Raw genomic sequence first — 16,946 nt, 5'->3', positions numbered from 1 at the left:
ATATCAAGCTCCCTAACCTGGAATTCAAAGCTCTTTTAAAGAAGTCTACCTACCTTTTCAATCTTTCTCCCACTACTTCCTGGAAAGACTCCAGGAAGAAGCAACTTGACTCCAACCAAGTCACTGTAATCAGTTCCCTCTAACACTTCCTGTTCACGTCCACCATGACTTTACCTGGTTCTTCATGTGTCTTACTCTCTCAGAAGAATCTAAACTTCTAGAGAACAGGAATTTTGTATTCTCTTCTTTAAAGAACTTAAGCTTAGTACCATATAAAAACAGACATTCAGTAAATAATGGTTAGATTAAATCACAAAGTGTTCTTTAGTATTTAAATTCAGCCTGGCAGAATTTGATCATATTAACAAATGAATTCAATTTAGACTTAGAATAGTTACAAACTGTTTCAGGAAAATTCAGGAAAGTAAATAGTCTTACCGATGCAAACATCAATCTTTCCTTTAATTGCAGCTTCATGGAGGGGGGTATAATTCCAATTATCACGAGCATTTGGGTCTGCACCATGTCGCAAAAGGAGACTGACTACTTCAGCATGACCAAAAGAACATGCATTATGAAGAGGAATAAGCCCGCCATCATCACGTGCTTGGACATTTGCACCATTCTGAAGCAAATATTCAACTACATCTTTCCGCCCAAAACCTAGAAGAAAGCAAATTATCCACATTTAAGTTTCCCAAAGAAAATATATTAATTAGTGTCGCTAAGTACTAGCCATGCTAAAATGTCTTTGGATGAAGAATAACAAAAGATTCAACAATTCAAAAAATAACTGATGAAAAGAGGATCTGGAATATATCACTAATCTTAACGAGAAAGCCAAGGGTCTCTCTAACAGTTTAAGTAATACAGCTGATCCTTGAACAACATGGGTCTGAAATGCATGGGTCCACTTATAAGCAGATTTTTTACAGTTCTGTACATGTATTTTCTCTTCCTTATTATTGTAAGAATACAGTATACAGTAAATATAATATACAAAATATGTATTACTTGACTGTTTATATTATCAGTAAGGCTTCTATGGTCAACAATAGGCTGTTAAGTGGTTAAATTTTGGGAGAGTCGAAAGTTATATGCAGACTTCTGACTGCACAGGGGGTCAACACCCCAACCTTCACGTTGTTCAAGGGTCAACTGTACTACTAGCTTCAGAGAATGGTTATGAAATAGGTGGCCGAAAGCCCAACATTCAAATGTTTTCCACTCTAGAATAGCATTTCTAATTGCAAATATGGAGTTCTGCATATTTAGAGTGCATACATTTTCAGATGGGCTAAGTATATAACTCTTGCTACAGAATCCCTTTCCCACATCTATCTCATAAAATGGTTCCACTAAATTGGGGGACTATGAGATAGCAACAAAAGAAATCTGCTTACAGTTTATATTTGTCTATGCAGTGGAAGATAAAAGTGATCCTAGGCAAAGGTGTGACGTCAGGTGTCTTCAAAGGAGCCCCAACTTTGTCACATGCACAACACAAGCAACTTCTTTCTAGGTAGGAGGCCTCCTTTAGAAAACCATGTCCCACAGTTCTGCTGTAACTGCCCCCATATCAAACAAAACGAAAAAGTCCTACAACTCATTTATAATGGTTTACGGATTTAGTACCAATGAATTTCAATCTCTTACCATTCTCATTCTCACATAACAGCACTTAAAACCTTTTTACAGCTAAAAAAATGAAATGAAAAGAATTTCAGGCATATGTTAAAGCAGATGGGGAGGTATACGTTTGTGCTGGGAGAGACAGAAGACCCTTCTCACTCATCTAAAGTTTTACCCCAATATTCTTTTTTTTTTTTAAAGATTTTTTTTATTTATTTATTTGAGAGAGAGAGAGCACATGAGAGGGGGGAGGGTCAGAGGGAGAAGCAGACTCCCTGCTGAGCAGGGAGCCCGATGCGGGACTCGATCCTGGGTCTCCAGGATCATGACCTGAGCCGAAGGCAGTCGCTTAACCAACTGAGCCACCCAGGCGCCCATTACCCCAATATTCTTAAAACCACCAAGGCTAAGACCGCAGTGAGAAAGCAGCGGTAGAATGCTTTTAAGGTGTATGCCCGGGGCTGGCCTAGTTGCAGCTGATGGAAGTATTAGATGGCTGCAAAGATTAACTGGATTCTATGTTTTCTTTTAATATTTCTAGGCTCCATGTCACAAAAATGAGTATCTTTGTATCTCTGATTCTCCTTATTCTCAAAGAGTTCACAATTTAAGACAGGGAGAAACAAGAAGAGCCAAGAATTTCAATACAATATGACTGCCATAATAGAGGTATATATAAAACGTTACTAGAGTCCAAAGAAGGGAATACCCAAATTGGGGGAAAGCAGAGACTAAGAAGGACTACCCAAGGAGATTCCAGCAATGACATCTGAGCTGAAGGCTTACAGAAGAATTAAGGGGTCATTAGAATAGGGAGAGGAAAAATGAGGGGAAGGATCAGAATAAGGGAAGAGCACAAGCAGAAGAGACAAAATGTACACAGGCATGGAAGCATGAAAGAGCAAATCATTCCTAATAGGATACAGAATGCCAATTAGGCAGATGCCAGATGAGGAAGAACCTTTTATATGTCATGCTAAGGTAGCATCTGGATTTTGTCTATGGAATAGTGAATAGTGTTTTTTAACACTGTTTTCAGGCAGCAGATTTTAATAGAATCATTTTCTGTCCTTAAAAAAATCTGAGATATAATTGACATAAAACATATTAGTTTCAGGCATATAATATAATAATTCAACATTTATATATGTTGTCAAATGATCACAGTAAGTCTAGTTAACATCCATCACCACACATAATTACAAATTTTCTTATGATGAGAACTTTTAAGATCTAATCTCTCATCCCTTAGCAACTTTCAAATATATAGTGATTAACTAAAGTCAGCATACTGTACATTACATCCACAGCACTTATTTTTGTAATTGGAAGCTTGTATCTTTGGACCACCTTTACCCATGCACCCTCCCCATCCCCTACTTCTGGCAACCACCAATCTGTTCTATCTATAAGTTTGGGTTTTTGTTTTGTTTTATAAGATTCCACATATAAGTGAAATCATACAATATTTCTTTCTTTTAGTTAGCATAATGTGCTCAAGGTCAATCCGTGTCACAAATGGCAGTATTTCACTCTTGTGGTTTAAATAATATTCCATTATAAATATATACATATACCACATTTCCTTCATCCATTCATCCATCAATTGACACTTAGGCTGCTTCAGGTCTTGACTACTGTAAATAACACTGCAATGAACAGGGGTGTGCATATATCTTTTTGAGCTAACAATTCCTAACGGAATTTTATAAAATTCCAATATATGGCATGATCACTGCAAAAATACCCAATGCCTGGTACATAACTGGCACTCACAGAGTTGCAAATTAACTGAATTCAGTGTAATGATACAATTCAGGGTGAATCCTCCTTCTTCAAAAGCCCTCACAAAGACCCAAAGAAAATTATCCCTGTATTGCTGAGGTATCTCTTAGAAATAGTATGAAAAATACTGCTATACATTTTAAGAGGTTACTGAAGAACAAGCAAATACCTAGTAGTGTTTAAAAACAACAACAAAAAACAAACCACTGCTCTGTATCTTTCTTTAAAAAAAAATCTAATAATATCCCAGAAATCAACTCCTATCAGTACCTATTTTATTTGTTGGAAGTATCATAATTTAACTACAGATCTTCCTCAACTTCTGATGGGGTTATATCCTGATAAACCCATTAAAATGAAAATACTCTTAAGTAAAAAATGCACTTAATACACCTAACCCACTGAACGTCAATCATAGCTTAGCCTAGCCCACCTTAAATGTGCTCAGGACACATATATTACCCTACAACTGGGCTAGATCATTTAACACAAAGCCTATTTTATAATAGTGTTGGGTATCTCCTGTAATTGATTGGATACTATACTGAAAGAGTAACATAATGGTTGCACAGGATTGCTTTAAGTGAACTGGTTGTTTACCCTTGTGATTGCATGGCTGACTGGAGCTGCAGGTCAATGCCCCTGCCCAGCATCATGAGTATTGTACCGCATAGTGCCAGCCCAGGAAAAGATCAAAATTCAAAATTTGAAGTATGGATTCTACTGAATGCATACCACTTTTGCACCACTGTAAAATTGTACAATCTTAAGTCAAACCATCATCAATTGGAGATCTGTAGTTCCTTTCTCATGGATAGTTGTTACTAATTTTTTGCTACTGTACACAATGTTGCCAGAAGTAACTAAAAAGAGAAAACTGACAGCATCTGGTGACTTAATTTGGGGACAGAGAAGGAATGGGGGTGACAATCAGATCTCTGAGAAACAAAACAGGTTCTGAGAGTTAAGATGATTTGGTTTTGGAAATGCTTTGTGAGGTGCCTGTGGATCAAATACCAAGTAGAAAGTTCTGCAGATCTTGAACTCAGGAAACCAGTATGAGCTAGAGCTGTGACCATCAAGATGGCATTTGAAGCCATGCGTGAAAATAAATGAGGCTGACTACAAAGCACTAGTTTTCTATCCGTTTTGTTGAGAGGTGTACTTTCTACCAAAGATCCATCACTTTTCATCTTGTACCTTAGTCCCTTCTTACCTTCTCAAGGTCTCTGTTCTCTCCCCACTCCCAACAACCTCTCTCTTTCTACTAGATCATTCTTGACAGTATGTAAACATGTTCTACATCTTTCATTTTATGAACAATATTTTCCCTAAACTCAAATTTCCATTTCTCTGCTCCCCTGCATAATCAAATCTCTAAAGGCTGTCACCAATTCTATCTCCTATTCACACTTCTTCCAAATCCAGTCTGGCTTCTGCTTCTTCCTTATAACTGCTTTCATCAAGGTCATTTAAAACCTCCATGTTACCAAATCCAAGGGACATATATTTGTCTTCATTTGACCAGACCCCTCATCAACATTTGGCAACTAAGCACTCTCTTCCTTGCTGAAACAGCCTCTCTAAAAATTTCCATTTCATCACACACTCCTGGTTTTCCTCCTGTCTCATCCATTCATTTAACAAACGGTCAGGGAATATCTGGCAGACACTTTTCTTGGTGCCTGGGACATGCTAGTGAACAAGAGACCAAATCCCTGCCTTTGAGGAACTTCTATTCTGTGGGATGGGGGGAGATGAGCAATAAATGCAAAAAATAAATATGCTAGAATGTTATAGGAAAAAGAGCAGAATAAGGAGAGTGATCAGTGTGTGTGTATGGAGATGGGTTATAAAGTTGAATAGGGAGGTCACCATAGGTGGTGTTGAGATGGTAACATTTGATCAAAGACTTGAAAGACAGGGAGTTAGCCTAATTGCCAACAGTAGGGCCAGAGTGACTGGAGCTGAGTGAGAAAGCAGCAGCAAAGTAGGAGATGAGGTCAGAAGTAATGAGGGCCAGATATATAGGCTCGAGGACCACTCTAAGAATCTGGTGGCAACTGTCAGGATAATAGGGCAGATTCTGGATACTCTGAAGGTAGAGCCAGCATAGTTTCTCATGGATTGGATGTGAGGTGAGAGTAGGGGTGAAAAGGTGAGAGTGAGAGATGGATGACATTTAATGGAGGACACTAAAGTTTTTCGACTGAGAGATAAAGGGGTGGAGCTGGCATCAACTTAGATGGGAAGGCTGAAGACAAAATAGGTTTGTGGCAGAAGAGGAAGAGTTCAAGTCTTGGGCAGTCCTATCTGCCTGAGGCCATCTTGCCTCCTCCACCCAATTTCTAAATGTCAGCATTCCTCCAGACTCAGTTCTCTATCCGTTTTTCCCTTCTTAGATGATCTCATCTACTCCTATAGCATTAAGTACCATTTAGATACACAACCTCCAAATTTAAATCTCCAGTCTAGCTAGACTCTTCAGCTGAATTCCAGACAGTTTACTGGACATATCTCCACCTAGATATTTCAAAGGCATCTCAAACTCAACATGTTCCCAAACTTCTCTTCATTTCCAATGACCCTTGCTCTGACCCAACCACTACTGTCTCCAGCCTGAACTATTTCAATAGTCTAATTGGGCCTCTTCAGTTCTGTTCCCAGTGACCTTTAAAAAACAATCATCATGGATGGGGCGCCTGGCTGGCTCAGTTGGTTAAGCAGCTGCCTTTGGCTCAGGTCATGATCCCAGAGTCCTGGGATCGAGCCCCATGTCAGGCTCCTTGCTCAGTGGAGAGCCTGCTTTTCCCTCTCCCTCTGCCTGCCTCTCTGCCTACTTGTGCTCTCTCTCTCTCTCTTTCAAATAAATAAAATCTTAAAAAAAAACAAAAAAACAAAAAAAACCCCCAATCATCATGGAGTGCCCAGGTGGCTCAGTCAATTAAGACTCCGACTTTTGATCTTAGCTCAGGTCTTGATCTCGGTGTCGTGAGTTCAGGCCCCAGGTTGGGCCCCACGCTGGGAATGGAGCCTACATAAAAAACAGAAAACCAAAAAAAAAAAAAACAACAACAACAAAAAAAACCTCCACCAGAAAACAAATAAACAATCATTGTTATTTAAATTATTTAAACCGTGATATAATATGTACCAATATTATATTATATTATCAATGATATATTTCTTTTTTTTTTTTTAAAGATTTTATTTATTTGACAGAGAGAGAGCGAGAGAGGCAACACAAGCAGGGGGAGTGGGAAAGGGAGAAGCAGGCTCCCCGCTGAGCAGGGAGCCCGATGAGGGGCTCGATCCCAGGACCCCGGGATCATGATCTGAGCTGAATGCAAACGCTTAATGACTGAGCCACCCAGGCACCCCAGTTATATAATATTTCTTTAAAATAGTTCCCTGGCTTCCTAGTACTGCTCACAGAATAAAATTCAATCACTCTACTGTGTCCTACAAGGCATGCTGCATGAACTAGCTCTTACCTACTTCTCTAACTTCATTTCATGCCACTCTTCAGTTTCCAAGCTGTGACCCAGCTTTCTTTCAGCTTATCAAGTATGCCAACATTACTTCAGGGACTTGGTACATGCTGCCCTTCTGCTTGGGCTGCTCCTCTGTTCTTCTCTGCACTTCTCACTACTCACTGTAGCCATCCCTCACTATTCATTCCTTCTGCTTATTGTTTAATCTGTTGAAATGTCGCCACTTTAAGGAGACCATCCTTGACCATCCTCCCTAAAGCAGTCCATTCTACTCACCTGTATTACTTCCTATCTTAACGTTCTGTTTACTTGGTCTCCCCCTCTTCTCCACTAGAATGCAAGCTGCAGAAAAATGGAGATTTTTGTCTTTGTTGTTCACAGCAATGTCCACTGGCATTTACTAAAATTTGAATTTACTATTTACTTATCTCCTGGACCCTTAAGTTCCATAAAAGGCAGGAACCAGTCTCTCTTAGTTTATCATTACAGTCCCAGTGTCCTTCATACTGTGTGGCACATAGCAATTTATTGATATTTGCTGAGTTAATACATCATAATATGAGAAAAGGAGACTGAGAAGTAAAATTAAGCAAGAATGACATTGCAGAAGCCAAGAAGGACAAGTCTGAGGAAAAGGCCAAATCTCTTGCCACTATGCTCTGACTTGAATCTTCCTTATCTCTGCCTGGGCATCACTGATCTTACTGTCCTCTCCAAGTAAGTCATCCACAGTTGCCCCAATTAATGGTTCTGCTACCCCAGCCATTCAGTACCCACATGGATGAAGAAATACTTTTGGAAAAGAATTCTTGATCTGGAGAGTAAGAGAAAAGTAATCAGAATAAAGAAAAATTAGTAAAAGTATCTCTTCTTTTGGAAAGTTACTTGATGTGCCCAAGCACTTTTAGAAGGATCACTATTTTTCAGTGGTAATCAACACATCTGAAGTAATCAAAATGGAGACTCACAGGCTAACTTCTCAAAAAAGGTGAGGTGGGCACAGAAATAACTTTAGTTGAACATGTGGTTGTTGCAACAGATAGTGTCAATTAGGAAGACACCTGTTCTGAAGGATTGGTGATCTAGCTGAAGACAGGTCAAGTAGTAGCCTTTTTTTTTTTTTTTTAAGATTTTATTTATTTATTTGAGAGAGAGAGAGAGAAGCAGGACCCTGGGATCATGACCGAGCCGAAGGCTGACACTTAATTGACTGAGCCACCCAGGTGCCCAGAAGTAGCCTTTTGTTAAAATATCATTTGGGAAGAAAAGAGGCTTGCTTAAAACCAGAGTTAAAGAGACTCAATACTGACATGTATGAAAGAATACTAGACTGAATACTAAAACTGAAGTTTTAGCTGGGGAGAAGATATGGGTGGAATTATAGCTACATAGTTACCAACAGTCTGAGACACAGATGACTAATTCAATAGCTTTGTATCAACATGATTCCCTAGCCATTAAGATCACTGAAACCTGTATGGAGACTGACAGCAGAAACCAGCACTTTTTATTTATTTATTTATTTATTTATTTATTTATTTATTTATTTATTTTTATTTTTTTAAAGATTTTATTTATTTATCTGACAGAGAGAGAGAGAGAGAACAAGTAGGCAGAGAGACAGGCAGAGGGAGAGGGAGAAGCAGGCTCCCCGCTGAGCAGGGAGCCCGATGCGGGGCTCGATCCCAGGACCCTGGGATCATGATCTGAGCCGAAGGCAGCCGCTTAACCGGCTGAGCCACCCAGGCGCCCCTTATTTATTTTTTTTAAATTATTTTTTATTTTTTTTTAAAGATTTGAGAGAGAGAGGGAGAGAATGGGGGGGGGCAGAGGGAGAGGGAGAAGCAGACTCCCCGTTGAGCAGGGAGCCCGATTCCAGGACCCCAAGATCATGATCTGAGCCAAAGGCAGACTGAGCCACCCAGGCATCCTCAAAATCAGCATGTTTTTAAAGTCACATTGTAAGGACTACAATATGTGAGTGGAGGTCATGTTGCTATCCTGAAAGACTAAATGAAGAGTTGGAGCTTTTGAAGGTCTGAAGCCACTTCTTGGCATGAAAAAAAATTATTTAGAGGGGTCAGTAAGTAGCTATTTCAAATTTTAAAATCTTTTATTGTTAGGAGTTTGGCAAAATCTTTAGATTTTTTTTTTTAAGATTTATTTATTTGAGAGAGAGTGAGAGAACACTAGCAGGACAGACAGAGAGGGAGAAGCAGACTCCCTGCTGAGCAGGGAGCCAGATGCAGGGCTTGATCTCAGGACCATGAGATCATGACCTGAGCAGAAGGCAGACACTTAACCAACTGAGCCACCCAGGCGCCCAAAACCTTTAGATTTAAGATGCTTCTCAAGCTCTGAGGGCTAATCCTTGATGAAATCCTCATTCTAATAGGCTCAAGAACAGCTCAAAGTCTTCTGGTAAGTACTCTAAAAAATTTAAAAAAAAAAAAAAAAAAAAAAGCTTTGCAGGATATATTCCAATCATGGCCAGGTAAAACATGAGAAGGCATATCCTTAGAGTTAATGCCAATCTCCAAATCCTAAGGATCTCTTTACAAAGGTATCAGAAGCCTAAAGTTAGTAGTCATGGCTGCTCAGGTACACCGCAGTCTATTTTATAATTATGGAACAGGACTCATCTTCAAATACTGCTCCACATTTGAAAATACTGATGAAATCATACATTGAGTTTGAATTCACTAAAAAGCACCGGCAGGAAAACAAAACAGGCTTATTTGGAAAGTAAATTTGCTGATCAATAAACTGTGTCACTTAATGGTAGGTATTATGTCCTGTTCATTTCTTTTTTTTTCTTTTTAAAGATTTTATTTATTTGAGAGAGAGAGAATGAGAGAGAGAGCACATGAGAGGGGGGAGGGTCAGAGGGCGAAGCAGATCCCTGCTGAGCAGGGAGCCCGCTGCGGGACTCGATCCAGGGACCCCAGGATCATGACCTGAGCCGAAGGCAGTCGCTTAACCAACTGAGCCACCCAGGCGCCCGTCCTGTTCATTTCTGTTCACTGGCCAAGGCCAGTACCTGGCATATAGTAGGACTTGACAAACATTTGTTTAGTACACTGTCTAATACTTTGTTGGAAGAGTAAGCAAATGACCCTCACAAGAGAATATGCAGTTGATGATTTGTGATCATTAAGGAGTCTATTCAATTTTTTTCTTGCCAAATTTCACTACTATCTCGGTGTCGTCAGTTTCAGGACTATTGCCAACCATGACTATTGTTAACAACATCTTATTTTGCTACTATACTAAAACATGATTTAATTTGAATGGCTTCCAAAGAGCAGTGGAAGTCACAACAGAAAAACCAATTTAGACTCTTAGGAAGTTTCACCGAGGGCCACCACCTCCCCTTTTTTTACAGTCCAAATGTGGGATGGGCCATTGATATAACCTGTCCGATATGAAATGACAGTGATGCCCAGGCTGGTGTCACACAGGGTTTTGTCAGAAGGAAAAGCTCTAAAACAGAAAACGTCAACAAACACCATGAGACAGAGAAGGCTCTTGTGGTCTGGGAGTTGGGAATGTATAATCAAGAAGCCTTCAGCTTTGACTTAGACAGCCAGGACTCTTACCAGATTTTTCTGAGGGATGCCATTTTAAACCTCTCACTTACTATTAACTTTAGTTTACCAAGAGCCAGAAAAGGTATTTTCCATACATATTCCTTTAGAATGAGGAATACAAGGAATAAGGTTTTGCTCAGCTCAACCTGGGACAGATACACTACCTCTCTGGTCAGACTAGGAGAAACCTGGAAAAGAGTGCCATAGCCTCTGGGTTGTTCAAATCCTGACAATTTGAATGGGGCAGTACTGAAACAAATACCCCAAACTAGTTATTACTGAAGTCAATCTCTAAGTCCAACAAGATCTGAAGAAAGAGGTATAGCTCAAGTCTTGGTAATATACTGGGAGATCTGGTAAGTCAAGAAAGATTCTGAATTCTTCGACTGGTCTTTACTTGATATTGGGGTTTTTTACTGATGTGGGATTTAATCATTTCCCACAACAAAAACAAATCCTGGAAACAATCTATAATTCTAGTCCTAGGTAAGGAATATGGGTCCATTTTGTGCATCTCCTATAATTATGGCTTTGGCCTATAGCCAAAAGTAGGAAATGCTATTGAGATGTTTTTGGAGGTCTTCAACAGCACCATTTTGAGAAAGGATATGAATGGCAATCACAAAGGCTATTATATCTTCAGTAGCTGACTTGCTAGAACATTCATTTGGGGTAAACATTCCACTTTCTTATACCAGTCCAGATTCTGACCATTTGGTCCAACTGCCCACTCTTTCTACAACATCTCCGAAAGATGCCAATGTTCCAACCATTGTCTGGACACTTCCAGCCAATTCCACAGTCGAACAGATTATTAAAGGCAGTCTGACTCCTTGTAACCTTTCACCTACTGGCGCTGGTTTTGATTGCCCAAGCCACACAACTCATATCCAATATCCACTTCACTTTTCTACTTGTCTTCTACATATGTGAAGACAGTCACATTGTCTAACTGTAGTCTTCTTTCATCTCTAAAGTGACTCTAGTTTTCTATCTGTTGCTTTTATAATAAATTCCAGATGCTCTAATTCCACTTCCCTCCTCTGAATAAAAAACAAAACCAGGGGCGCCTGGGTGGCTCAGCTGGTTGGGCGGCTGGACTCTTCATTTCAGTGCAGGGTCATGGGATCAAGCCCTGCTCCCCATAAGTGGGGAGTCTGCTTGAGATTCTGTCTCTCTCCCCCTCTGCCCCTCCCCTCTGCTAGCACGCTTTCCATCTCCCTTTCAAATAAATAAATCTTTAAAACAAAAACAAAAACAGACACCAACCCCCCCAAAACCCTTTTACATGCAATTCACACAAAACTGAATATAATAGTTGAAATTCAGGTTTAGTCCAATGTAGATAGCTGAGTAGCATATAAATACAAAACAAGTGTTACCTTGTTTAGCTAGAACTCTACAATACAAGCTCTTTTCAACTTGTCATTGTCTAATAACATATAAATATGTACTTCATCTCTTTCCATCATCTCTACATGTGAATTCCTTAAACTAATAAATGTTTTACATATTTCTCTACTGAGTGATACCTCTCTGCACACCCCAAAGACCAAAGCCATGGAATTCTATCACCACCCCCAACCCCATTCTAAGATTCTAGAGAATGCTACGTATTTCTTTCTTTGGCTATGACAGACAACATGACTTTCTCCCAAAGTTTTTGTCTTTCTTCTTTATTTTTCAGAAATAAATTCAGAGAACCAAGCTCCTTTACTGAAATCTGCTGTTTTCTAGGGGATTATACTGTCAAGAACTTCAGATGCTATTGCTTTCGGCAAAATTAGACTTGCAGCCTCCCTGTCTATCAACTTGCCTCTACAGGTTTTGTGATGTATTACAAAAAAAAAATCATTCATATCCTCTGTGTGTGGTGGGGGACTGAAGAGGAAACAATTTTTCTCATAAGAAATGGCTTCTGAAGGGGCGCCTGGGTGGCTCAGTCCGTTAAGTGTCCAACTCTTGATTCTGGCTCACCTCATGATCTCAGGGTCATGAGATTGAGCCCCACATTGGAATCCAAGCTCAGCGAAGAGCCTGCTTGAGATTCTTTCTCTCCCTCTGCCACCCCCCACCCTGAGCTCTCTCACTCTCTCTAAAATAAATAAATAAATCTTCAGACAAACAAACAAACCAAATGGCTTCTTAAATCATATTTATCTGGAAGAAATGCAATCTAGTTTAAGAGTAAAAAGCACCCAATAGAAAAAAAGTTCCTATTTATGTTGATTATTTTTCATTAACAGAAGAACTTAACTCCTTGGGAGTTAACTACTGGGAGCAAGTGCCTATTCTTTTTTTTTTTTTTTTAAAGATTTTATTTATTTATTTGACAGAGAGAGACAGCTGGAGAGGGAACACAGGCAGGGGGAGTGGGAGAGGGAGAAGCAGGCTTCCTGCTGAGCAGGGAGCTCGATCCCAGGGGACCATGACCTGAGCCAAAGGCAGACACTTAACGACTAAGCCACCGAGGCGCCCCTTCTTTTAATTTAACTAAATATTTTAGATCAGAAGACAAACCAAAATTTTCCTAAACTGTTCTATCATGATTCATTTCCTTAGTCTGCACAGATCTCATTCCTATTCCTTGGAAATCAAAACAGAAAGACAAAAATGTGTCCTGTCCCCATAAAACTGCCAAACTTTAATTGGTTAAAAAAAAAAAAAAAAGAATTTCCCTCCACAGCTTACCCTACAATGTACAAACACCAGGAACTGCTTCATCAAGCAGTTCCACAGTCCCCACACCTACACTGAGCTTCCAATGGCATGTTTATATGCACACCAACATGAGTGACAGCTCACTGTCTACAAGAGATTATAAAATGTATTTTCCACATATAAGAGAAAATGCAGCTGGATACATTTATTTAAAAATTAAAATAGGTTCTCTCATTAATTAATAACTCAGATTGAATTTACAAAGCTAATTTTTTTAAAAGTTTCTTATATGCCTGGGTTTAAACGCAGGGCTTTTAATGCTCTGGTTTAATGTACACCATTAGCAACTTTTATTTTCTTACTCTCCTTTTACACCTTAAATTCTCAGTTGTATAACCTCTTACCAGATAATTTGGATAAACAGTGAGACAGGCTGGTTCCAAAAACAAATTTTCCATTTCAGTCACAGCCACATGAAATCTATGTAAAAAAGTACTTTGAAATGTTGGGAAAGAACTGAGAGTGGGATGGTGGAGGAGGAATAAGGTCAATAAGAAGCTAATCCCATAACCTCTAAATATTACTATTTTCAGATATGAACTCATTAATACACCAAATTCTTGAAAGGTAGCAACTAAGATCTTGCTTGGCTATTTTTATCCCACAGATCAAGTGAAGAGAATCTAAGTAACACTACCCTTTGGATTACTTATCAGTTGGTTATGACAATTTGCCAAATCGGTTGTTTAAATGTTGACTACATGGCCAAACAGGACAATCCAAATTAGCTGACAAAAGATAGCACTGATCACTAAAATTTTAGGCAAAATGGCAAACAGGTGGGATCTGACTTCAGTATTTTTCTCCTTTCCCTTTCTGCTGCCCACAGGCTGTTTCTAGTTCTCCCACCAAACCCTCCTCTTAAAAAGGCTCCCCAAATAGGAACCCAACGAAGTTGGAACTGATAAAGAAAGCATACCTTCTAGTAGGATTTAGATTTTAAAACAGGGACAAGTTAAAGCAAACAAATCAAGTAAAGGCAATGTCTGTGAACATGGAAATTTTTCTTACACTCTTTCTCTGCTCATCATGCCTACTCCAAAAGGAGGGAACATTTTAAAACGTATCCTTCCGCTTTTTCAAAAAATTACTTTAAACAATCATGTAATACAAAATAAAAAACCATGATTATCGTTAAGTATGAGAACCTACTCCCATTTTCAATCATGCATAGCTCACCTGAGAATATAGTCATGATCTTTTCTCCAAGTGAAAGGTATAAATGTTTTATGGAAATAAACTTGAGTATTTCATTCCTAGTTCTTTTAAATTCTTCAATTAAACTAAATACCTTTATATCATAAAGTCAACCTAGTAAATATTAAAGGAAATGTAATTCAAACGATCTCTCAGAATGAGGCGAGGTTCGTCCCAATTTCAATTCTAGATCCAACCTGAAGTACCTCCACCATCTTTTCCTCTCATCCTACCACTTTCCACCCCAACTTGTATGTGGCAGCCACGACTCGCCCCCACCCACCCTAAGTCAGATCTCAGTTCACCCAAACTTGACTATTTCCAGTTTGTTAATGACTGACTACCCTGATAAACCCATTAACACTAATGTGTCAATGGCTAATTAAGCTACTCCTCCTAAATTACATCCTTGTATTTTACAAAGGCCTTTAAGACCCTAACCCAAAGGATTGATAAAGTTATCGTGGAACTTGCAAGAACGATAAATTTTGGAGATAACTGGCCTTTCCAACCACAAGGTCTACTGCGTCCCCTACTCTTTCTCGTGTATGTAACGCTCTTGGAGTAGCAAGACCGGAAGTTGGTACAGGTATTGTTGATACAAAACAAAGCAAAAAAAAAAAAAAAAAAAAAAAATTCCAGTGAGTGGGGCACGCTCGCCCCCTAGCCCTATGTCCTCGCCTCGGTCCCCAATCGATGAGAACGAGACGACCAGCACCGGAGTCCTAGGGGGGAACAGCTGGCGGCAGAGGAGCACAGTGTTTGGTTTCAGGCCTGAGAGCCAGGGTGGGCAGGTGGGGTGTAGGGCGAGGCCAGGCGACGTCGGTCCCAGTTACCTGCGGCAAAGTGCAGCGGGGTGGATTTCCTGCCTGCTGTGTCGCGGCTGTTCACTTTCTCGGGGGTCACTAGCCTCTTGACTCGCTCCACGTCCCCGTTGCGGCACGCTTCGAACAGCTCGCGGGCGGCTGGCTCCACGGCCTCGGCCGCCGCGCCCGCGCAGGCCGCGCCCCCGCCGGCGCAGCGGCGGCCCGACATGATCCTGGCCGCCGCCGCCGCCAGCAGCAGCGCCAGCAACGGCAGTAGGAGCCCCGGCCCTGCGAGCAAGAGGGCGAGGCCCCCCGGAGGAGACGCGCTCAGGGCCCGGGCCGCTGGGCTCCCTGCTGTCACCGGGGTCGGCGCAGTCCCATGGCCGCGCCGCCGCGCGCCCCTCGCTCGGCCCCGCGACCCTGGGCTGCCCCTCCGCGGCAGAGGCAGCGCGAACCCGCCGTTCGAGCCCCGAAGCGACGCGGCGGCGGAAGCTGGCAAGGCCCCTCCTGCCAGCTCCGCTGAGCCCTGGGAGGGCACGTGACGTGGTGCGGCGCGTGCGCAGTGGGGGGAGACCGGCCCGGCAGGTTCCGGCAAGCGGGGGCCTTGCGGAGAGGCTTGTGGGAAATGCGAGGCGAGAACCTTTGGCCGCGGGAGGAGAGGGGCTTCGTCCCACCGCCATCTTTGCAGTGGGTTTTGCTGAAGTTGAATGGTTTTGGTTGTCTTTTCTTAAGGCATGGATTTCCTGAGCTGAATTTCCTTATTGTTATTACACTGAAAAGAGCCCTTGAAAGTTCCCCGCCCCCAATCTTGCATATTATTTTGGAATTCTTAGTGTGGAAGTTTTCCATTTTTCAGCTTTCACAATCCCTTTCTCCTGAGGGATTTCTTTTCCGTTTTCTTTACTGTCTCTTCCCTTCCCCATGCAACTGCTATTCTGTTGTTTCTTGTGAGTCACATCTCGAAAACAAATGAATTTCTTTCCACTTAATGGGACGTTTGGATGAGCTGCCTCAAGTTCATTTAAAAATTAGGAAAGCGATGAAAGTTTGTTTCTAAATTAATAATTGAGAGGGCTGGCTCTGATTAATTACTCTTCCCAAGTCGTTAGCTCAGAAGTTACTAATGTGGCCATAAGGATATCATCATTGTACTGACTTGGGGTGTGGATACACTGGGTATACGCATCACTGACAAAGTTTGATGATTTGCTATATACATACATACATATATATATATATATATATATATAGACAATCAAAGGAAGGAAAGCACAGTTAACTGTCACGCTTAAGGTAGTGATCTAGCTGCTACCATTCCCTACTCCATGCCCTGGCCTCAGGAAACTGCTTGAAAGTAAGGTACGCTTACATGAAATGATACATGTTGACCTTTGGCATGCTGACAAGCATTTTTCCCCTTGTTGTCTTTAACTTCTTAACCTGTTTTTCAGGAAATTCAGTTTCTGTTTGGGAATGTTGACTCACTACTGTGCAAGAAGATAGAGGATGCACACTTTTAGGAAGGAACATTTTTATACATATATAAATTATATGACTATATATACATCATAATATATTTAGTAATTTAAATTATATTGCATATTAATAAAATGAATATCCATGAATACATGTAGGAACTACAGCATCAATACTATTGCATCTACCCTTTTCTTTCCCATTTCATCCACTTGCCAAATGTGTTCCTAGTTTTATTATTCTGT

The 16,946-nt window shown here is 40.7% G+C and overlaps 1 protein-coding gene across 1 annotated transcript in view; it reads right to left on the bottom strand.

Annotated features, from left to right (window-relative positions):
- The window catches only part of TNKS2 (tankyrase 2), a 66,902-nt gene extending 51,194 nt beyond the window's left edge, over positions 1–15,708 (bottom strand). The window contains exons 1-2 of the mRNA XM_032432304.1: positions 15,256–15,708; positions 439–663 (exon numbers count right to left, since the gene is read on the bottom strand). Coding sequence (XP_032288195.1) covers positions 439–663; positions 15,256–15,454 — 424 coding nt within the window. The 5' untranslated portion in view covers positions 15,455–15,708. The remainder of the gene's footprint in view (positions 1–438; positions 664–15,255) is intronic.
- Positions 15,709–16,946: the final 1,238 nt, after the last annotated feature.

Source organism: Phoca vitulina, unplaced genomic scaffold, assembly GCF_004348235.1.
Source record: "Phoca vitulina isolate PV1807 unplaced genomic scaffold, GSC_HSeal_1.0 scaffold48, whole genome shotgun sequence".
Taxonomy (NCBI): Eukaryota; Metazoa; Chordata; class Mammalia; order Carnivora; family Phocidae; genus Phoca; species Phoca vitulina.
This window is presented reverse-complemented; position numbering and strand designations above follow the sequence as displayed.